Source organism: Myotis nattereri (genome assembly GCF_964212035.1).
Source record: "Myotis nattereri genome assembly, chromosome: 1".
In the NCBI taxonomy this organism is placed as follows: Eukaryota; Metazoa; Chordata; class Mammalia; order Chiroptera; family Vespertilionidae; genus Myotis; species Myotis nattereri.
In genome coordinates, this window is record NC_138075.1 from 207,103,358 (window position 1) to 207,127,935 (window position 24,578).

At 40.3% G+C, this 24,578-nt stretch overlaps 1 protein-coding gene across 1 annotated transcript in view; it reads right to left on the reverse strand.

Annotated features, from left to right (window-relative positions):
- The window catches only part of WDR19 (WD repeat domain 19), a 68,792-nt gene that overhangs the window by 16,132 nt on the left and 28,082 nt on the right, over positions 1 to 24,578 (reverse strand). The window contains exons 16-29 of the mRNA XM_081093036.1: positions 21,694 to 21,841; positions 21,361 to 21,565; positions 19,553 to 19,712; positions 19,113 to 19,223; positions 15,508 to 15,617; positions 11,945 to 12,002; positions 9,279 to 9,419; positions 8,907 to 8,989; positions 8,367 to 8,450; positions 6,713 to 6,859; positions 6,241 to 6,365; positions 3,225 to 3,337; positions 1,884 to 1,952; positions 1,078 to 1,155 (exon numbers count right to left, since the gene is read on the reverse strand). Of these exons, the coding sequence (XP_080949162.1) occupies positions 1,078 to 1,155; positions 1,884 to 1,952; positions 3,225 to 3,337; positions 6,241 to 6,365; positions 6,713 to 6,859; positions 8,367 to 8,450; positions 8,907 to 8,989; positions 9,279 to 9,419; positions 11,945 to 12,002; positions 15,508 to 15,617; positions 19,113 to 19,223; positions 19,553 to 19,712; positions 21,361 to 21,565; positions 21,694 to 21,841 (1,632 nt within the window). The remainder of the gene's footprint in view (positions 1 to 1,077; positions 1,156 to 1,883; positions 1,953 to 3,224; positions 3,338 to 6,240; positions 6,366 to 6,712; positions 6,860 to 8,366; positions 8,451 to 8,906; positions 8,990 to 9,278; positions 9,420 to 11,944; positions 12,003 to 15,507; positions 15,618 to 19,112; positions 19,224 to 19,552; positions 19,713 to 21,360; positions 21,566 to 21,693; positions 21,842 to 24,578) is intronic.

Here is a 24,578-nt window from a genome sequence, read left to right on the forward strand (position 1 = left end):
GCAGGCACAGTTACAGAATTCACTGATGGAGAATGAAACACCAGGGCCTCGCCCAGCCAGGATCCTCCATGGGGACCTGGCTTCACTCGGTTCCTCACCCCGCTCCACCGAGTTCCCTCTCACACGCTGAAAACAAAATGTGTTCTTATACCATGTACCAACTTTGCAAAATTTCAAAGAATTTTAAAGAAACTATGTAAGTTTCTCAGGCCGATATGCTTTCTCTGGCCTTTGAGCAGTTTCCATTCCTAGTCTCCTTAGCCCTGGACAATTTCACGTGCTTGGTGCTGCTCCCGATGACTGTAAGAGGGTGGAAGGAGAGGTGGTTTACAACAGTTTAAGGGCCCGTGCCCTTCTGGCAGGTTACCTTGGCCTCCCTGAGCCTCAAGGTTTTTAGCTGTAAGGAACAGATAGTGGGTTTGGAGGTCAGGACTGTTACAATCCTCTCCAGGGGCGACATTCTAGTGCCTTCTCTCCAAACCCGTGACCCGAGTTCCTTCACAAGCAGATCCCCTTGGGCCCCAAAGCAAAAGGGGAGGGAGGATTGGGGGATTCTCTCAGGATGAGTCTGTCCTCACTGGGACTGAGAGAAGACCAGTTTCTGTGCAAACGCCAAGAGAGTTACACACTTTAAAAATAGCTTCTTAATGATTTATTTCTATTTTATATTTCTAGTGAGTTACTTTTATGCTAAATATGATTTTTATTAATTCCCAATATTTTTGAAATACAAATAAAGTACACTAATTTTCAGGAGTGAGTGCTAACTCATAGTCCTAATAATCATTTTTCATCGTTCTAGAATAACTAAAGCTCTATAACATTTGAGAAAAATTGTGGGTGGTGAGGATTGCTATTAGAGCGCTGTGGTCGTTTCACAGGCGGCGATGCTTATTTCAAAGAGAGAATGTACACAGTGTCCTCCAAGGAGCAGGGTCTGTCGAGATGGCCCGAGGCTACATGCAGAGAGAGAATTTTACGTCTGTGGTGCAGAAGCCACAATATGTAAAAACAGGACAGAGGGAGGAAAGTCTAACTGAGACGCTTAGGGATCGAGGGAAGAAAGCATTCCAGGACCTTCGGCATGCCATCGCTCTCCCCCATCAGGTGGTCGATCAGTTGACTGGTCAGCAGTTCATCTTTGGCCTGACCAACCTGTTTCGGAAGACAGAGAACCTGTAAATTCAAATCTTAAAACTAAAAAGAGGTGGGGAGAAAACAATCTGCTAAGGAAATGGGATTTAAAAACATGTAAAAATTCCTATTGTCAAGTGCCTGAAACAGCAGCACAGGTCTTTTCTTCTTTCATTCGTAGAGTTGACATTAAACTGTAGCCCTGGCCGGTGTGGCTCAGTGGATAGAGCGTCAGCCTGCGGACTCAAGAGTCCCAGGTTCGATTCTGGTCAAGGGCATGTACCTTGGTTTCGGGCACATCCCCAGTAGGGGGTGTGCAGGAGGCAGCTGATCAATGTTTCTCTCTCATTGATGTTTCTAACTCTCTAACCCTCTACCTTCCTCTCTGTAAAAAATCAATAAAATGTATTAAAAAAAAAAAAAAGAAACTGTAGCTTTTTAAAGTGGCTATATCAAAACCTACTTTTTAAAAAATATACACAGAGAGGACATACTTCTTGGATGTTTCAATAAAAACTTTCTTAAGGGAAGTGACTGTTAGCATCTAGAGAATAACATCTGTGATTTTACTTTAAAATGACGTAGGGAAGGAGGGTGGGGTATGAACAAAGGAAGACCGGCTATGTGTTGATAGCTGTTGATGTTAGATAATAGGTTTAATGAGAGTTTGTTACAACACTTGTATATATGTTTGAAAATGTCTTCAAAGGGTTTAAAAATATGAAAGTTTCATTATAGAGCTTACTTACAGTTTCAATTGCCATTTCGATTGCTGCATTATTTTCCGAGCTTGGACATTTTAGGAAGTGTTTAAGTGCCTGAAAGGAGAATTGTATATCAATTAAAACTCTTTAAACTGCTTTCACATTGAGAAAAACAAAGCTCTGACGCACACAAAAGGGATTATAGTCTGTAAAAGTGTCATCTTGCACAGAGTTGGATCTTAAAATATATATTTAATGGGCTGAGTTTAGTTTAAAAAAAATGGAAGGATCCAGTGAACGCTCTGAAGAATACAGCTCATTTCTGATGAGATGACAATAAAAAGTGTGCCCTCTTTCAGTAGGATTTTTTTTCATTAATTTACTGATTCAACAAGTATTCATGGACAACCTGTTACTATGTATATGAGACTGCTAGATGCTACGGAGACCAGGAGGGTATGCTATGGTACCTTTTAGTACTATGTACAATCTAGTTGGGGTGATCTGTGTGATGTGCTGATAAGGAACCATTTGGGCCATAACTGTCTAATTCCTGAACATCATACCACCACATCTATGAGGAAATGTAAGGTTATAACAGCTTAAAAGACTGGTAAGTGGGGAAGAGGGCAGAGAGGAATCTCACTGGAAAACAAGGATGGGGAAAGGCGAGTGGGAGTGTAGGATTTTTCAGTGGAAGTAGCTGGGTGCCAGATTGGGAAGCTCAGGCTGGTTGGTCCCACTGGGGAAGGGCTTGGACTTAGTACCGAAGACGTAGAAATGGCAAATGGATGGCCTGAAGGCAGATTCACACACACAAATGTTTCTCTGACCAGCAAGGTAGTCTATGAATATCTGTGCCCGTATTTTAAAACTGGGAGACTCAGACTTCCGTTTCTTATTAAAAATCATACGATCTGGCACGACGGGGCCCACGCTCCTGGCTGGCAACAACCTTGTGGAGGGAGCAGCAGCTGTTCCCATTGCCACCCAGCAGTCCCCGTCCTGTCGCACATGAGCCAGCTTTCCCCACAGCTTCCGTATTTATGTCCCTCGCTTGCACACAGTAACCCTACGTTAGGGGCTTCTTAGCACTGAAAGTACCATTTGGGGAACAAAGGGAAGGATAAATGATAGGGAGAGAAACTAAAAACGGAAAATAGGAGGAAACTATTGCAATAACCTAAGGGGAAGCTGTCTGGGCTTGGATTAAATTGATGGTAGTTAGAATGATAAGAAGATGCGAGAGATATTTCGAAGGAAGAGTGGGACTGGCTGTGGCAGAGAGAAGAATTTAGAGCTGAATTAAAAACATAGTATATTTTAAATTATTTCCTGTAACCATTCCTGTAGAGTCCAATGTATGTTTCCTTGGCACATACTAACTCGTGAATATTGGCCACACAGCAAGAAGAATTTTCCAGCCTGAAAATGCCTTTTTTCTCCTTCAAAATATAAGGCAATGCTTTGATAGTCTTCATTAGTAGTGTTTTCAGAACCTACAATAGAAGTTCATTGAGTAAAATATTTGAACAAAAATTTACTTTTATTGTTAACTAAAAATAAGATCTAAAAACAGGTTGATTAAAAACTTCACAAGCAAATAATGTTATTATCAGTGTCTGCTTTCATCACAAAACACATTCATCATAATTACTCCACATATCAACTTTGTTCCATCTTTTCCCTCTACACAGGAATCAGGAGAGGAAGCTGTGAGTCTGTGAGAATCCAGGCTATGGTTTGACATTACCCCTAGCAACTTTTACCATTCTTTAAGAGTCTCAATCTCATTTCCTAAAACAGGAATAACTATGACTATAATCTCAACCATGACTTGCCTAGAGTTTCAGAACAATCAGAAGCCAAGTTAACTGTAATGCAAATGTAACCCATCTCCCTTTCTCAGCAATGCCTGGTCTAAACAATAGTCTGTATGCATTTGTCAGGTCAGGAAGGAAGATGACATTCAAGTGGCCAATAGATGCCATTTAAAGAAAATGACTGTTACTCTTTTGGTTTGAGGCTTAACTATATTAAGCACAGAGGAAGAAAGCTGGAGTTCTAATTCATTGTTTACATTTACTCATGGGAGTTGGAGACCCAGTAGGATTCTTGTGCCTCCACCCCAAGGCAGATATGGAATTTATAAGAGAAGGGGATAAAGAAAGGTGGAGAAAAGTGTTGGGTTGGTTTTTTTTTTGGGGGGGGGGGCGGGCGGGGATGGAAGGGAGTGTGTATGATCCTATATAATAAAACCCTAACATGCAAACTGACCGAATGGTGAAATGACCAGTGGAACGACTGGTTGCTATGACATGCACTGACCACCAGGAGGCAGAGGCTCAACGTAGGAGCATCTACTTCCCTCCTGCCCCCCAAGAGGGAGGTGACTGGCTGGGGCGAAAGGGGGGCACCAGGCCACCAGCCAAGGCAGGTGCCAGCAGGAGCCCCCCGATTGCCCGGCCCACCAGTCACTCCTCAGATGGCCCTGACCGCTAGCCAGGCCTAGGGACCCTACCCTATATATCGGGAACAGTCCCTTAGATTTAAAAATTAAAACCTGGCAAGGCTACTCTAACACTGAAAAAACCGGATGATGCAGCGATGACATGCATGGACTCTGGCTTGCACATTTTGTGGTCAGCCCTGATTCTGACACTTATAACTGTGTGACAAAGCCAATTACTTAACTTCTCTCTGCTTCAGTTTTTTTCCACCCTTAATATGGGGGGAATGGTACTACTGCCTCAGAGGGATCATGTTACATACCACTTTTTATAATCAGGGCAAAAAAATGTAGCTGCCCATACAACAGCAAGATGCCTTTCACCTGTATGAAAAGTATGGTCACTGGTGCATGCAGCGTCCCAGATTGCAAGAGGGAGGTCTGACTGCCGATTTAGGCCTGACATCCCCCGAGGGGTCCCGGATTGCAAGAGGATGCAGGCCAGGCTGAGGGACCCCCCTCACACCTGTGCACGGATTTCATGCACTTGGCCTCTAGTATAGCATAATCCACATCCTTATGAAATTAAGAGAAATTTAAATAATTTAGTGCAATGACGATTTTAAAAAATTGATTTCAGAGAGGAAGGGAGAGGAAGATAAAAACATCATTAGAGAATAATTGATTGACTGCCGTCTGCATGCCCTCTACTGGAGATCAAGCCTGCAACCCAGACATGTGCCCTGACCTGGAATCGAATCACGACTTGGTTCATAGGTCGATGCTCAACCACTGAGCCACACTGGCTGGGCAATGGTGATTTTTAATGTTAGAACAGAAATATCATCTGTCAAGTTGAGCATTAATAATGCTAATGTTGCTTTTATGTACACATCCTTTTTTTCAGTAACTATTTTCTCCAATTATCGGAATGATTTCCTAAGATATCAGAAGATGCAGTTAACTATTTCTTCCCTTGAAGACTTAAAATATTTCTCATGAATCCTATCATCAATTCTTAAGTAACAAGAAAGGACAAATATTTTATGATTCCACTTATATGAAGTGTCACGAATAGTCAAATTTAGAGACAGAAAGTCGAACAGTGGTTACCAGGGGCTGGAGGAAGGGGAGTGGGGAGAGTTACTGTTTAATGGATATGAAGTTTTAGTTTAGGATGATGAAAAGGTTCTGGAGATGATGGTGGCAATGGTTGCACAGCAATGTGAATGCACTTAATGTCACACTTAAAAATGGTGAAAATGGTAAATTTACGTTACTTATATTTTATTACCCCCAAAACAAACAAACAAACAAACAAACAAACAAACAAACTCCAAAGCAAAACAACATGACAATGTTATGTATGGTCCATAAAATGAAAACCTGAAAGTTATTTCAGTAGTTTCTAAGAATAATCGCAAATGTGGGAAGGAAAACCTGTAAGCAGGTGTTCTCAGAATATAAAATTCTCTTTTGAGCTTTCAAAATCTTTAAAAGCCACATCTTTTGTATATCATTCTTCATCAAAAGTAACCATATATTCTTTTTTTTTAGTAACCATATATTCTTAATTTATAACTCAATTTTTAAAAATTTATAAAAACATTCATTTTTCAAAACTCATTCTGCATTTGTCACCTTCATTTGGGAACCCTGTTTTTCCACTGGCTGATCCATAGCAGGATTTGGGAAATCTGGCTTCTCTGCTCTTGGGATTTACCCCCAAATCCGTAAGTTTTGAAAATGGTCTTATAATTGCATATCACCTTTAAGGTGAGAGTAGGGATCCTGAAATCCAAGGAGTACCATAGATATTTGTGTGTTTCTATGTAAAAATGGTGGGTATGCCTGTGCTTGTGCTTATACCAACCTGATCATTAGATTGTGAGAATCAAAATGTTTATATGGTAAAAATCCTTAAGAGAAATCAGGGGAAACAATGATATTTACCAATAATATCTGCATAGATTTCCATCTTGTTGTGTTGCTGAGCCAGTGTGAAAGCTTCATTGTTACATTTGGACATGACAAGAAACTGGATGGCAGATCCGTAGTCACCTAGTTGTAGGAAAAACCTAAAACAAAGTACTAAATGAGCTTGACTCATTTCAAATAAGTATGTCATTTACAAAATAAAATCTTTCCCAACCATGAGAAACCATTTAACAATAAAAATGTATGAGGTGAACTGCAGTCCTATAGTCTATGATGCTTATATTGGAAAAACACCCTCTCATACACTCATACAGTGACCACAACAGTGGTTTTAAACACTTAGGCCTAAAAACAAAACAAAACAAAAAAAAAACAAAGAGAGAAAGAAAATAATAAATATTCCACTTGAATTTGTTTGCTAAAGGGAAGCAGGGGCTTTCCTCTAAGGCTAGTTTTTGGAAATCAAACTATCAATGCCTTATGCTACCTGGCTACCATTTTGGCTCCATCCAGAGACTGGGTCTCTCTGACGACACTGACAGCCTTTTCCGGATTGTTGAGGTGATCCAGATAGATTCGGATAACACTGTTCCACTGCTTTGCGTTCTCATAAGCCACCACAGCTTCTTTGTATCTATAAGAAATTCTTAGTTCAGACAAACTTTCTTCCACTGTCACATTTGGGTCAAAATGTCAATAAATGGTTGGGGCATTTTTCTCTTTTATGGTGATAACTGATTATTTTTCTGGAACTTCTTTTTCAGAAGGAATAATAAGAACCATCTCACTAAAATATGTTCTTTATAGGTTTAATAAACTATCAGTAAAATACCAATACTGAATTTTGTATTCTCATCTGAATCATCTCTATATATAAGGCGGTAATATGCAAATTAGCCGGGCGTCACCACCGGCTCAGGAGGCGGCTGCATCACTACCCCTCGGGAGGAGCTGCGTGCGCAGATGGGCAGGAGAGGACTGCGCGCTGCCCCCTGCCCCAGAGGACACACACCAGGGGTGGGGGCGTGCTCCGAGTGGCTGTGGTGCACCCCCGGGGGGTGGTAGTGGCGGCTGGAGTGAAGCAGCCTGGGTCCTGGGTGCCGGAAGGAAGCCGGGTGCCGGCAGCCAGGGGAAGAAAAGCCTATCTGGTACGAATCTTCATGCAACAGGCCTCTAGTATCTCCATAATATTTTATATTTTACTATTTTTCTAAGTTGAAATATTACAATATTAATATAGGCTTATTTTAGAAAACAAAATATAGATTTTTACAGTTATAAAGCTTAACAGTGATACAGAAAGTCTTTGTGTTGACCTCTAGATGGCGCTCAACTTCTCCAGTACACTAGCTCTCCAGCTCATTTATTTAGTGTATCTCTATTGCCTAAGGTTACTTTTCTAAAAGTGGAGGGTATTAACCTTTAAAAATCTCTTAATACATATTGTTCAATAACTTTTTAAAGGCTTTAGAAATTCATACTACCATCAATAAGGTATAAAAAGTGCATTTGGACAGTACGGTCATTGATTTAATATAATCTCTCCCAATATGGTAGGTTAAAACGATACACTGTTGCTTTAATTTAGTTACTATTAGTAAAGTAGAGATTTTTCATATTTACATGACATGCAATTTCATAATTGCATTTCCTCCTGAGGGTCTCCTTGTCTTTTTCCTCCTAGCATCTTTGAGTTTCCCGTATGAAGTTGCAGGAGACCTTTGTGTATTCAGGATATTAACTATCAATTGCTATATTTTAATACTGTTTTGAAGCTTAAAAAGTGCGACCACAGCTGTGGAATTCATGTTTCTTCACTTTCTCTCTCTCTGCATCAGTAAGTTATCCTCCTTAAGAAAAATGACTATTACCAACTTTATTTTCATGCCATATTAACTCAAAATTTCCACTCCTAGTATTTAACACTCAAATAAAAAGAGTTAATACTCTGCATTTGAATACATGCAGGCTTGACTGAGGTATATAAAGTTTGAGAGAACTTAACAGCCTGGCACTTCAGGCCAGGCAGGGCAGAGTTGTTCGCTGTTTCTCTGCGTTGCCTTTCTCAGAGGGCTGCAAATATCACTGTTAATGTATAAAACGTACTTAACATTGATGAAAATTTGAGAGATCGTACAAACCTCCCATCTGCTTCTTTGGCTTTGGCATACTGCAGGTAAATCTTTGGGGAAGAGACATGAGGCAGAAGCTCACCGACTTTTGCCCTAGAAAGGTGGGCGTAGGAGAAAAGTATCACCACGATGTTCATTCTAAAAGTAGCTTCCTACAATCAAATGTTACAGTTATCATGAGCTTTCAAAAATCTTGGCTCTTATAGTTTAAAGATTTAATTGTTTTTCCTCTTGACCACCCCTCTCTGCACCCTGGTAGGAAAATGGTGGTTAGTTCCTTAACTCTTTGGGGCAACCCCTATTTCTTTCTTCTAGTAACTTACCTGATCAGGGATTTCCCCAGACCAAGTCAACAGAATGTGCTGTTCTTTGAAAAAAGTATTATTAACATGAATTCATATAAAAAGAAAAAAAAAGGAGATGGAGGGAAGGCCCAGGTAGGAGGAATAGGATGTGTAGGTAGGAGGAGCGACAAGGAAACAGGTGGGAAGACCACTGGGACACATTCATTTCCATACCTGCTCAGGACAAATTTCAGCAAATTCTTACCAATTCTTATAGCGTATGTAAACAGATGCTGCTTTGTCATAGTAGAGGCCTTTTTCATAGAGTTGGGCTGCTTCCGAATATTGCTAAAAGGATATGAGATTATTAAAAAACTAAACTTATATAATATGCTAATTAGCTGTTATAACCAGATCATGGATCAGCAGGAGGGTGTGCCCGTGAGGTACAAGTGGGCTGTAGGGAGCTACAGGAGGGGGCAGGGCAGCAAGCTATGGGGTGGGGGAGGGAAGAGGGGGAGCTATAAAAGGGCGGGGCAGCAGGTGGGTGGCAGTGACCTACTGGCACACCAATTCGTGCACAGGGCTACTAGTTATGTATAAGATCACATGAATCTGTAAGCACAGAAAAGCAAACCTTCATATTCTCCAGGATGGCCCCGCAGTCTCTCTTAAGGACCCTGCTGGGATGCTTGAGGGCTTGGTTAACCCCTCGCCGTATGTCTCCCATTCTTATGGACATCTGGGCCACTCCAGCCAGACACAACTCATCATGTTCCTGTAATTAAAAGGCAAGTAACTAACAAATCAGATCCTAACTTAAAATGCTGTATTTTAGGCAAAGGATGAATTTAAATCTAAAATGAGCCCAAAGTTACGGTTAACTTTCATTAATCCTTTCAGGATTATCTTGAGATTTGGGGGGAAATTTTTTTTTTCTTAAGAAGTCTACATCTTTATGCCGAAACCGGTTTGGCTCAGTGGATAGAGCGTCAGCCTGCGGACTGAAAGGTCCCAGGTTCGATTCCGGTCAAGGGCATGTACCTGGGTTGCGGGCACATCCCCGGTGGGAGGTGTGCAGGAGGCAGCTGATCGATGTTTCTCTCTCATCGATGTTTCTAACTCTCTATCTCTCTCCATTCTTCTCTGTAAAAAATCAATAAAATATATTAAAAAAAAAAAAAAGAAGTCTACATCTTTTGTGCATAAGACCAAATTTTTATTGCCCTTCGTCCTAATACCTTTGCATATCTCTGTATATCTTCTTGCTGTTAAATTTTATGTAAGAAGAAATGTACTGGATATGTAAGCATATATGCTATGGATAAAATTAAGAGGAAACCCACTTATCAAATTGAAGATTTCTCTACTAGGCATGATTAAACATAAAAACTTTATTTAAAGTTGGTTACTTTATTGAAGATAACTAAATAATTTTTCAAATAACTAATCTGAACTAGTAAAATGCAATGTCAGATTTCATTTTATGTAAATCAGCGTGTCCAGTAGAATGTTCTGTGATGATGTCTGCCTTATAACAGCCACAAGTGGCTATTGAGCACTTAAAAAACGGCTAGTGTGACAGAGAAACTGAATGTTAAATTTTATTTAATTTAAAATAACTTAAATAGCCACATGTGGCTAGAGGTGACTATTTGATAACAGAAATAAAGAATGAACTAGATAGATGTAGCCTAACAAAGAAAACATCAAAAAGCCAAGAGACCAATGAGCCAAGGATATGATTGGACAATTCATAAAAAATACAATTGGCCAATAAAAAAAAGCTCAACTTCACTAATAATCAAATGCATAAAATAAAGTGAAACACTTTTTCTTGCTGATCAAATTGGCAGAAATAAAAACAATTGATAACATCCATCGTGTTACGAATGTGGGGGGAAATGGACACTTTCATGCATGACGGACAGCTGGATGGATGACTGCCATTTCCTTTAGCGGTACAAAAATTAAAAGCACACATGTATGACCTAGGAATCTCACCTGTAAGAATATATCCTTCAGAAATACCATCTTAGTAGCTAAAGATACGTGTACTAGGCAGAATATTCATTACAGTGTTTTTGATAGAAACAGAAGCAAAAACAACTATAATTCAATAAGGGCATAGAGAAAAAACCATGGTACAGTGTTCCCCTCTTATCCACGGTTGTTAGTTATTGCTGTTAATCTCTTATTGTGCCTAATTTATAAACTTTATCATAGGTATATGTGTAGAGGAAAAAACATAGTATATTTAGGGTTTGGTATGATCCATGGTTTCAGGCTTCCACTGGGGGTCTTGGAACATATCCCCCACAGATAAAAGGGGATTACTGTCCCTCCAAACAATGGAATTGCTCTAAAATTAAAACAAAATCAGGGCTAGAAGAGGTCAACGGAGGTGGGGGAGGAGACACATATAAACTTTCAAAGTTTAAAAAACACACAAAATTATATGCATTGACTTGGAAAGACCATGAAGACAGCAAAATGCTGCTTGTCATGGAATGAATTCTCAGTTGATCTTTGCTTAGTGAATGGAAATAATTTCATTTTCAGTAAGAACCCATATTACATATATATTTCTATGCTGAGAAGAGATTCTGCTTGGACCTATATGAAATCATTAACAGTGGTTACCATGAAGGGGCGTGGATGGAGGAGAGAATGTTGGACTCTCACTTCTCATGTTTACATATTTTGGTGACTTTTTAAAATGGACTCTAATAAAATTATATTACTTTTATAATAAAAACGCTAGATATAAAATAAAAAAATTTTCCATCTTTGTAAGACATTACCTAACTTAAAATCAATTTTTATTGCAAAGTTTAGCTTCTTGAGCTAAAATTGTGGGGTGGGAGGATGGGTCGGAGTAGGGGGTAAAGTTCATGCTTAGCAGGTTCATCGTAAAAGGCCAAGCCTGAGAGATGGAACGGCAGAGCTTTTGTGGCCTGAGAATTCACTTTCAAAGTAGTTATTGAAAGTTTTTAAGACTAAAAGGAAAAGCCTTATGAAAATCATAGCCTGTAAGTGAAGGGATACAAATCTTACTCCCAACCTTAATAAGGAGCTCATGTTGAGAATGCAATGAAAAACATCTTTTTCAAACCACTAAAAATATTGTCATCTTCAGTTTATAAAAGTTTAAAATGCTCTATAAACCCTTGCAAAATTGTTAATAAACTGAGAAAAGGCTTACCTGCTAAGTATTGAATAAATACAATGCAAATAAGATACATTTAAATTAATAACAAGCCCAAAGATAATTATGTATATCTTATCTTTATTCAAGATTACCTTATTTTCACCTGTTATTCCTTTCTCATAATGAGCCAAAGCATTTACATAATCACCCCTGAAAGAAAAATCAGAGTGGATTTTAATACATATTTAAGTATCTTATTTACATGTATGAGATATAGAAGTTAATCTTTGTCATTGAGTGGTTTCAGCTCACAATAGAAGTAATACACAACAATACACTAGCATTCTTTCAAACGCAGTGCGTTATCATGTTGCTACTTTAAAAACAACTGTTTAACTGGATTATGCCAGACTGTAAAGTACTAACTGTCTAACATTCTAGGCGTCTTTGAGATCTACGTAAAATCTTTTATTATTATTTTTTTTATTTTTATTGATTTTTTACAGAGAGGAAGGGAGAGAGATAGAGAGAGTTAGAAACATCGATGAGAGAGAAACATCGATCAGCTGCCTCTTGCACATCTCCTATTGGGGATGTGCCCGCAACCCAGGTACATGCCCTTGACCGGAATCGAACCTGGGACCTTTCAGTCTGCAGGCCGACGCTCTATCCACTGAGCCAAACCGGTTTCGGCTACGTAAAATCTTCTGGGCCACTTTTGGTTAATTATCTCCTTCGGTACAGTAAATGACAATCATGTGACCACAAAAATCAATGTCCCCCCCCCCCAACACCCAATATTTTTAATTACAATATGCACTGAGAAAATCTGCGTAGAAATGGAACAAAACACTGGGTTATAGTATTGAGGGCACTGGTTCTTTCTGATAAAAAGTATTATTCAAAATATAAATGATATTACTCCCTAATCCCATGACTGATGCTAACACGGACCTGCAGACCCAGAGGACAGAAAGGACAGTGATTTTTTGAGGTCCATTTGGAGACCCACCTTCTGAGAAAACATCTCCTCCAGAATAAATTAATCGGCTCTGAAGATCGTGTTATTTGAGATCCACCTGAGTTCCACCCCGTCAGCTTAGGCAGGTCATTCAACCTCTCTAAGCCTCACTCAGTTTCCTCATCTGTTGGTGGATGGGGAATTTTTTTTGAAGATAAGCTGTTCTGCTGATTGAGAACTTGGTTTTGGATACACAGCCAGAAATGTTACTAAGTGGAAATTTCTAATATTTGGACCCAATTATGTCACAACACAGCTAGGAATGTCTCCTGACAATAGGAACAACAGATCCTCCCTTCAGGAGCCTGAGGCTTTCCCTGGGCAAGCCCAATTAGGAGATGCTAAATCAACATTTTTAGCCGACCCCGTCTGGCTTCAGTGGTTGAGTGGCGACTCATGAACCAGTAGGTCATGGTTCGATTCCCAGTCAGGGCACATGCCTGGGATGTACACTCGATCCCCAGTAGGGGGCGTGCAGGAGGCAGCCGGTCAATAGTTCTCTCATCATTGATTTTTTTCTATCTCTCTCCATCTCCCTTCCTCTCTGAAATCAATAAAAATATATTAAAAAAAGATATTTGGAACTCTCACTTTATTTTCAGGTTATTTTAGCTCACTCACTTTATTATTTTATTACGGAACTCTCTTATGGATCTAGCTCATGAGTCTAATCCTAGACTAGAAAGCTAAATCCCTCCCACAGCTGGCAGACTGGTCCTGCTTTGACCTAATCAAGGTCTTGGATTAGAAGCAAACTGTTGGAACTGAGCATCGACCTAGGCCTTAGGTGTCAAAATCAGAAGCTGGAGGCTCCTGGGATACTTGATGATGATGAGATAGACCTAACTTACTACTATTATCACAAAGGAACTCTCCTGACCAGCTGGGGACCAGCATACAAGTAGCAGTGAAATTTTTGGGAATTGGTGGCTTCATGGTCAAATATTGAGCAGAAAGGGTTAAAATATACCAACAACAAAGCACAGGCTTCCACTTGACTCAGCTCATCTGACTGCAGTGAGACAACGTGAGAGTTTGCTACAAAAGCTTCGATTCCCCTGAAGGAGAACATCCACGTCTTCGGATGGTCTGAGGGCCTACTGGGTGTTTGTGCTCTGCCAGCACACGGTGAGTCACCAATGTAGCCCCTTTCTCTTCAGCGCAGAAGCTTTGTACTCTAAGACCCATCACCCTCAGGAGAGAGATGGAGGGCCAGGGCCCTGGGGCCTGTCCCTGTCGTATGCACTAAAATTCCAATTTGTTCTTTTTAATAAATGAGTTCACTTTGTAAGGGGCAGAGATGTGGCAAATTTAAATCCCCGTTGATTAAGAAGAAATATAGTCTTCAAAAAGTTTTTTATTTGCAAAATTTGAAATAAGGACTCTTGGTTAGAAATGAAACAGTACTTTTTGATGAGAATTATTTCTACAATTATAATCTGTGTGTCAATATTCTCAATGAATCCAAAGTCTATATGAAAATAAAATTATATAAAAACTTTTAAAAATAAAATGTTAGAAACATATTTCATTTGTTCAAAGAATAATATTTTGCTACACTTATTATTTTTGAAACTAAAATGTATCATAAAAATGTTAGAAAAGCCCTAGCTGGTTTGGCTCAGTGGACAGACCATCGGCCTGTGGACTGAAGGGTCCTGGGTTCTATTCCAGTCAAGGGGACGTAGCTCAATTGCAAGCTTGGTCCCCAGTACGGGGCATGCAGGAGGCAGCCGATCAATGATTCCCTCTCATCATTGAAGTTTCTCTCTCTCCCTCTCCCTTCCTCTCTGAAATCAATAAAAATATATTTTTTAAAAAGTCAGAAAAAATTGTCCAGTTGCAATGTAATTAACACTGCACATACACATGGGAACTTATATTTGCAAATGAATTAGTCATTTATTGCCTCTGCGGGTATTTGCATTAGTAGCATTAAGCATGGCTGAATTACAAGTGGATCTTGAATGCTTCTAAAATTACACATTTATGCAGCACTGAAATAAAAATCTACAGTCTGTCAACTAAGACTATTGATAATTAAGACTATCTAGCGACTAAGTGCACTGGAAAATCCTAAATCTCTCAGAACAGAAGATGGCATTTCCAAAGGAAGGAAAGATTTGTGAAACCTGTCCATGCATCACTCAGGCACTGAATATCAGCCCGTGAGAGCTTCTAGCCTCATCTTCAACATTAACTGTTGAATTTTTGTCCATATGCAATTCAATTTAAAAAAGAAAAACTACAAAATAAAGCAAATAGAAGTTGTAGACCAATACCTGGTATTTTTCACTCTGCCTTGAAATTACACTATAAATCCTCAAAGTGTACAAAGAAGTCAAGATCATGAGCTTAGGTCCTCAAAAGCAGTATGTCACCCTGATGGTCAAATGTGATTCAAAACAATGTTTAGGCTCTAAATGTAGAAAAGGCTTATCTAAGACCCACACTTGATGCTAAAAATGAAAGTGGATAAATGCATGGATAAGACAACATAAGTTAGAAAAAATTTATTTTGTTTGTATAATTACAGTAATCTCTTTTCCCCTGAAAAAGAAATTATTAAATCAACGGAGGGCCTTATAAGAATGGCAGTTTAGAACTTAAGATACTCAGTAATTATTTCCATAGTCAGTAGTCAGTAATTCAGCAATTAGGTACCAACTGAATCATATAAAGATGAGGACTTACGTGAATTCAAGCTGAATAGCATATTCTTTGGAGATAAGTGGTATTTGGTCCGGGGCTAAACGCTTGGCCAGCTGTAGAGCGCTGTCCCAGTGCTGCAAATCCCTTCTCATCTATTAGGGGCAAATGAGCAAGTTATTTTGCACAGTCACCATATAGTGCTAGTTTTAATAAAGTGATTACAAAACTCTGCTTAAAAATGAAACTTGATCTTTGCAAAGATAACACGTTACTATAGTATATTTCCTCAGTGGAGGTGACAGAGCTCCCACGGGGGTAAAAATTGATTTGGGGGAGCAAAAACATCTTAGCTATGATTACAAAGGCTTGTGGCCCTCCAAAATGCAATTTTATAGAGCGAACAACATAAACTGATGAACAAAAAGAGACCCAGAGACAGAGAAGCATTGAACTGTCAAACCTCAGACGGAAGGCGGAGGTGGGGGGTGGGGGTAAGAGATCAACCAAAGGACTTGTATGCATACATATAAGCATTACCAGCACATACACCTGAAACTAATACAGAATAATACTGAATGTGAACTGTAATTGAAAAAAAAAATAGAAAATTGAATGTTATATGTTTTTCATCACAATAAAAAATAAATAAATGACACTTTAAGTAATAAAAAGCCAAAACAGCTCTAGCCGGTTTAGCTCAGAGGATAGAGTGTCAGCCTGTGGACTGAAGGGTCCCGGGTTCGATTCTGGTCAAGGGCACATGCCCAGGTTGTAGATTTGATCCCCAGTTGGCGGGTGTCTAGGAGGCAGCGATTGGGTGATTCTCTCTCATCATTGATGTTTCTATCTCTCTCCTTCTCCCTTCCTCTCTGAAATCAATAAAAATTAAAAACAAAACACTCAATTCTACCCAACAAAATCTTATTCTTTAGTACTCAAAACTAATAAAAATTAATCCAACCAACCAATTAAATTATTCATTTTCCTTCTTAAAAAGTTGAGAAGTACTTTACTCCAGGAGTTGAGGTTATTTTCTGAGAAACTCTAAAGCTGTATCACAACACGAATAACAGCAAACATAAATAGAATGTGAATCTGTCTTCCTCCCTGGCTCCTGAGGTCTTTTATTTGTGTCTGGTATACAGTCCCAAATATAACTAACCAAGAATCTTTTAGAGTTCATTCCTCACTTTATTCACATTTTGTAAAGAATTAATAAGAGCTCACATTTCCCAAGTTATTTTCTGACAGGTAATGCTCTAGGACATTAGCTTATTTGCTTATCACAACGAGGCCTTTTGCAATTAATCGTCCGTAAGGAAAAGAGGCTAGCTGCTTCGAAACACCTCCTCTCTGTACAGAGTCGGGCTGTCAGCACGTGGCCGAGCTGGGCAGGAGGGCTTTGCCTCTCACTTCCTTTCCCTGGCTAACCTGTCAACCACGTTTGTCCTTTCTATTGATCAGGCACGGTTCCGAAGTGAGGTGAAGTGAACGGCAGGGTGCAATCTCCCCTCTCCACGGGGAAGCCATCAATCACCTCCAACGATTTACAGATCGTTAGCACATGACATGCGTCCATAGCTAAACGTGGAAGAGCTAAGGTGACGTCTTTGCCCTCACTTCTAGCAACCAGTCTCCTACTTCAGTGCGTACCTATCCAAGTTCTGAAAATTTCTCAGGGTGTCCCAATTATCTCAAATAATATTATAAAATTATCTAAATATTTTCTTAAAACAAAATTTACTTGGTTCATTTAAAATTTAAAAATGAAAATTTGCTACAGAACAATTTGAAAAAGGGTTAAGCTGTGAAATTAGCAGCAAATGTTTTCAAAATACCTCCTCTCTGTAGCTGTGGACAAGCTGATTTGAGGTGATTGACAGTAATGACAGCAGCTACCACTTTTGTCTTTTCTATCGATCAGGCACAGTTCCAAGAGATCTAATCTCATTTTTAAATCTTTACAATAACCAAGTGGGCTAGATACTGTTATCCCTACGTTAAAGAGATGAAATCCAGGGCACGGAAAGATGAAATAACTTGTCCAGGGTTGCACAGAGCTGGGATTTAAGCCCAGACATGTCTGACTCTAAAGTCCAATTCTTTTTTTCTTTTAAAATATATTTTTATTCCTTTCAGAGAGGAAGGGAGAGGGAGAGAGAGATAGAAACATCGACGATGAGAGAGAATCATTGATTGGCTGCCTCCTACATGCCCACTACCGGGAATTGAGCCCACAACCTGAGCATGTGCCCTGACTGGGAATGGAATCGTGTCCTCCTGGTTCATAGGTTGATGCTCAACTGCTGAGCCACACTGGCCAGGCTCAAGTCCACATTCTTTTTTTAAAAATATATATTTTATTGATTTTTTACAGAGAGGAAGGGAGAGGGATAGAGTTAGAAACATTGATGAGAGAGAAACATCGATCAGCTGCCTCCTGCACACCCCCTACTGGGGATGTGCCTACAACCAAGGTACATGCCCTTGACTGGAATCCAACCTGGGACCCTTCAGTCCGCAGGCCAACGCTCTATCCACTGAGCCAAACCGGTTAGGGCTAAAGTCCACATTTTTTTTATTTTTTATTTTAAATATATATTTTATTGATTTTTTACAGAGAGGAAGGGAGAGAGATAGAGAGTCAGAAACATCGATGAGAGAGAAACATCGATCAACCACCTCCTGCACATCCCCCACTGGGGATGTGCCCGCAACCCAGGCACATGCCCCCGACTGGAATCGAACCCGGGACCCTTCAGTCCGCAGGCCGACGCTCTATCCACTGAGCCAAACCGGTTAGGGCTAAAGTCCACATTCTTAATCCCTGTTCCCTATGGCCACTTCTCTCTTCCTCCTTGTGTTGAACTAGGTAGTTTACTCTGTTCTAGTCCTTCCGCTGCAATGCTCATCTCTGGGAAACTAGTGATGGTACACTAGTCCTTAGCCCACCTTTTCTTTTATTTGGTTAATCTTCACCTGAGGATGTTTTTCCCATTGATTTTTGGACAGAGTGGAAGGGAGGGTGGGGAGGGAGTGAGAGAAACATCAATGTGAGAGACACATCGATCGGTTGCCTCCCACATGTGCCAGGGCCAGGGATCGAACCTGCTACCCTTTGGTGTGCCGGCTGATGTTCTAACCACTGAACACACCACCCAGGGCTCCTTAGCCCACCTTTTAACGCACAGGAGAATTCCATACAAGAAATAAAAGATAAATGCGTCCCAGTTTTCCCATTTGGACAACAGAGCCTGTAACAGTACTATCTCACAGGATTGCTGTGCGGGTTAAATGAAAAACAGTATGTCTTAGGAACATACCTGGCACGTGTGAACACTCAATACATGGTGGCTGTTTTTATTTGCATGTGCCTTTGTAAGTTATAAAGTCTGTTCTCTTTGGGTGCATTTAGATGGAAATTATTTGGTAATGTTACCATGCCATGCCTTTTATGGCTCCGCAGAATGCAGAATGAAAGTATTTTTGAAGATAATGAGTACTCAGGGGTCCTTAAAGCTGAGTCTGAATTCTAGAGGGGCAAGGCCTGTGGTGCCCGGTGCCGAGGACTGTTAGCCATGTCCAAGGTGAGATCCCCCTTTACGTGGCCTTCCCCCTCCCCCCTCCCCCCTGATTTGCTGCCATACCTCCAGGGCAGCAACGGGGCAGCTGGACGCGAGGTACAGGTCCTGAGCCAGGTTGAAATCATTAGTAAACATGGCAAGATGCCCTGCCAAAAGGTTGTTGTCCTCGATCCCCTGAAAATAAAAGCAGCTTTAATGAGAATACAAATTTTGTGTTTTTGTTTTGTTTTTACTGATTTGAGAGAGAGAGGGGGAGGGAGAAGAGAGACATCGATTTGTTGTTCCCTTATTTATGCATTCCTTGCCTGATACTTGTATGTGCCCTGACGGGCCATAAGGTTTCACTAAAAGAAAAAAAAGGAAAAGCTTTGCTCAGTAAGAAATGGTAATGTTCTAGCAATTAACTTGTTGGTGAGTTAGGCAGGATTAACCATAGAATGTAAAATGTATGAACAAATACCATTTAAATCCTAACCTGATAATCCTCATAAGATGCTGTTTACCTTTATTTGTTCCAAGGACATCACCATGCCGACGTTTCCGACAGCCCGGTAGACACGGATTGCGAACTCCACATCCATGTGATGGAGGCACTCCCTGCCCAACTCATTCCAGGCGTCGTGATCATTCAGAATGGTGCACAGTTCCCAAGCATCAGAGAACCTAGGGTTTGAGTAGAAGCTGAGTCAGGAGGCTCTTTTTGCTCCCTACCAGGCAACTGCCAGATTGTACATTCTTTCATGTCATGCCCTAGGTAAGTTTTGTAAAAACTTCTTAGTCTGTAATCATTATTTACAAGTTATGAAAAATTACATAAACTTTTCTTCCCTTTTTGTACAGACGACTTTTCTTAAATTTCTTTTATTAATCTAAATTTACTCTGGGTAACCACCTTCCCCCATTAACGATTAATTCTATTTATTTTTGGTTTACTTCATGCAGAGATGAAAATTAGTTTTGTTCTCACATAAGTCTAATAAAATTAGCACTCTATTCCTGTCCAGTCCACTGCCTGGTTTTGAAAGTAAAGTTTGAGCGTCAACCTATGAACCAGGAGGTCAGGGTTTGATTCCCGGCCAGGGCACATGCCCAGGTTGTGGGCCGCATGAGGCAGCTGATCAATGATTCTCTCTCATCATTCTACCTCTGTCTCCCTCTCCCTTCCTCTCTGAAATCAATAAAAATATGTATTTTTTTTAAAAAAGTAAAGTTTGAGTGGAATGCAGCTACATCAGCCATGCATTATGGATTGTCTCAGCTGCTCTCGTCCTACAACAGCCGAATTGAGCAGAGGCAAAGACCCTATGGCCCCTTAACACGTGAAATACATACCATCTGGTCCGTAACAGAAAGAGTTGGCTGACTTCTGGTTTAAAACATGACCATAAATGCCAATTAAATGTTTTGTGGGACCTTTACATTAATGAATATATTACATCTACCCATCTATTTGCCTCTGCATTTTCCTGTCTCACACACATTTACTGAGCACCTATTATACGCCAGGAACTGTGCTTGGAACCAAGATACAAAGATCAAACCCAGTCATTGTCCTTCAGGTGTCATAAGTGGGAAAGGTGGAAGACAGATGAGTATGACAGAGTACAATGGAAGTAATCGAGTGCTTACAGTATGGGGGTCTTTGTGCTACGTACTCTGTATGAATTCTCTCACTGGGTTCCTCTGACAACCCTATCCACTCTGTATTATTATTACTTCTCCTTTATAGATGAGAAAGTGAGGATTCTTGGCCTTAACACACTAGCCCTAGTCACACAGTGGTGAATGGGAAAGTGCTCTAAACCACTATGTATATTGTATGTACCCTGGCTCCGAGGCAACACACTAGAAAGTGTTTTGTTTTGTTTTTGTGGGAGGCAGGGGGCTTCAGGGAAGGCTTCCTGGACTACGTGAGGGGTTCCACCACTGAACAGTGAGGACTAAGGAGTTACTACGTACAATAGCAGCAAGAGATGGTGGGAAGCATTAGAACCACAGAGGAACTCACAGTGGCCCTAAGCTGTAAGAGGAAATCTCAGGCAAGGCCAAACCAAACTTCATTGGGACGAAATTAAGATGATGTTGAAATAATAATAACTGCACTATTTTGGTGATTAGAAACGTTTTTGTTCCGAAGGGACTAAAGCACCGATATTTCACCGTGACTTCCTTTAGAATTCTACACATGCTCATATCTGTGACCTTACCTGAGCCGCACGATAATCCTGTGAAGGAAGCGAGGTAAATGCTATCATCTCCTTTACAATCCCCAAAGCAAGCGAGCTCCGTGGAGAAGTATTTGAAACCCTACCTTTTCAGCACTAAGGTCTGTGTCAGCATCTGCCTCAGCTCATCAGGCCCCACGTCTTTTAAATTGTTGAGGAAGCTGTGAGTGTCCAGGTAGACATTGTTGATTTGTCCACTCTGTGTCTGGCAGGTCAGCTCTCCGTTATACAACAGCAAAGGTTTATGAGAGAAGGGAATTTTGGTGCCATCAGCCAAAATGACCTTGGATCCTACATTATAAAACAGACATCTGAATGCTGAAAGGTAATACTCAGCACAAACATCAGAAAGGAATGTTTTCATTTCATTGCAATGGAAATTGACTTATCAACAAATATACAAAAAGGTGATTAAGTACCTTGTATAGTGTTCCTGTGAAAGACATAGGTGTAGGCCTTATCATCATCATAAGCAATAAAAACACCTTTATCCAATGGCCAGTTTTCCCAAAGCACACCTTTAATGGTTGGTGAAAAATCTGGAATCTCATACGTAGCATCATTTACCTACAAAATAGGATTTAAAGTTTTGCCCCCAGTCTATACATAAATTCTTATCATTTGCAGTGGCAGGAGCCTGTCTGTAGCCTTAGCTGGCTTGGCTTATGGACCGACACTCAACCCAACAACACACCAACTGTTCCAATATTAGGTCTGGCTTGAAAAAAAAACCCAACTATAGCTACATGGAAAAATCAAGGATTTTATCTAAAATCTGGTGAATTTGCGGGCAAAACTACAAGTCTGGACATAAAGCTTCACGTTAAGAACAAAAAAGCTGAAGGTGCTCAAGATGACAGAAACTTAAACTATGAACACTTGCGTTTAGAAATTTTTCAATACTGGGCACAGAAATGCTCCAACTAGGGAGGAAACAGAAATTGATTCATGTATGATTTAAAATTTAGATAAATTCCACTCTGTTTCACTTCAAAAACTTCTCTACAATGTACTCTAACAAACATAAAATGTACTGCTATAATAACATAACCTATTAAAAAAGCAATCCAGCCCGGCTGGTGTGGCTTAATGGTTGAACATCAACCTATGAACCAGTAGGTAACAGTTTGATTCCTAGTCAGGACACATGCCCGGGTTGCAGGCTCAATCTCCAGTAGGGAGCGTGCAGGAGATGGCCAATCAGTGATTCTCTCTCATCAATGATGTTTCTATCTCTCTTTTCCTCTCTGAAATCAATAAACATATATATATATATATATATATATTTAAAAAAAAGCAATCACCTATTCCTGTGAACTGAGGCCGGTAGGCTAATACATATGCTAAATGTGGAGCTGAGAAGTACCTGCTTTCTCCCTAATCTGTCTTCCTCTAAAAATAAGAATGAAATATAAAATTCTTACAAATAAAAACTAATATTATAGAGCTGTGCTGTCCACTACAGTAGCCACCACTTACTAACCACATGTGGCGATTGCGCACTGAAATGTGTCTCATCTGAATTAAGATGTGTGCAAGTGTGAACTATACATGGGATCTCAAGAAGTTACCCATGTGTATCTAACTAAGAGTGTGAAACAGCAATAATTTTTTATATTGATTACATACTAAAATGGTAATACTGAAATTAACTTCACCTATTTCTTTCTACCTTTCTAAAAACGTGCTTTAAAAATTAAAAATTACATATGTGGTTAAAATTACATCTCCATTGGATAGTGCTACTTACCAGATATTGTACTAATTATTTATGTATGTAACTCCATTTAATTCTAACCTCATAGTTCATAAGACAGATCCTATTATTATACCCATTTGCAGATGAAGAAACCGAGGCACAGAGAAATTTACACCGAGTCACATGGCTCATAAGTTGAAGAGCCAGGACTTGAAGCCAAGCAGCGCGGCTCCCGTCTATGCTTCTAACCACTATGCACACTGACCTGCGGTTTGTAAGGATGGGCACACCGTCCAATGGACAGGTGGCAGCGCTTTCTTAAAGGGCAGCCATCTGTTGAGTGCTTAGTATGTGGCAGGCACAGTACTAAAAACGTTTAATTGTTATAAACCACCTAGAACATAGGTGCCAGAATGGAATTCACTTGATAACTGGGGAACAGGAACTCCAATCAGAGGGGAGCTCTGGGGGGGCTCCTCTGGGCTCACACCAATGCACTTGCTGGCTGTGTGAGCTGGGACAAGTGACTGGTCTTCTCTAGGCCTTAGTTCCTTCACCTGTAAAGTGGCAATAATGTGAGTGCTTATCTCTGGGCTGTGATAAGGACAGAAATAGATCCCTGATGTATGTAAAGAGTACTCAGCACTGAAATACTGGTTATTACTGACTGTAAATTCAGGTCTGTCCGTCAGTCTTTAAAGTCCATGCACCTAGCTACTACACCTGATTGCCTCTCTGAAGGGCAACGTGTTTATAAACTTTCTAGAAGATCACAAGCCATCCTTCATGGGCATATAGGGAGTGTGTGTGTGTCTGTGTGTGTGTGTGTGTGGGGGGGGATATAGGTTTTATTGGGGCATATGTAAGAAAAAGTAATCTCTAAATTCTAATGTACAACATGAGTGAGTCCCTTACTATCCACATAGTGAAGAAAAATAGGTTGAATAAATATACATATGAAGGAAAATTGTGAGTACGTTTAAAAATTTTAAAGAATTGTAGTCTGAACATTTGCATGTATGAACATCACAGGAGCAATGCCTCTCTCAAATTATTTGAAGCACTGGAAAATTAGGCTGCAATACCAGCACATGATGAGGGGGCTGGGGGGCAGAGAGGGGTGTTGTTAAAATCAAATGAAGTGCGGAGCACTCTGGTCAAGAGTCCAAGGGCCTTACTGCCTTAGTGCAGCCTCCTGCTGGGTCAGAGGCCGGGAAGGCTCTGCCCCAAAGCCTCCTTCAAGGGCCCTTCCCTTCCAAGCTGGCCCTACTCAGAGAAAAAAGATTGGGTATTATTTAAAAGAGGAATTTACTCCTGTGGGCACAACACTCCCTTCTGGTATCTTGTCCATCCACTTAAAATTCGAGCCTACCAAAGAAATCTTAATTTGAATAAAAGCAAACACCCACCCACATGTTGGGGGAGGGAGAGCACATGCGCCCATGGAGTCATTCTCTGTGTGGATTTTGTTTGACAAGGTTGTTTTTTATTTTTTAAATAAATCTTTATTGTTGAAAGTATTACATATGTCCCCTTCCCCCCACCCCGCATTGTCCTCTCCCCCGCAAGGTTACTTTTTCTTAATACCTGAGTTGCAGGTTAGAG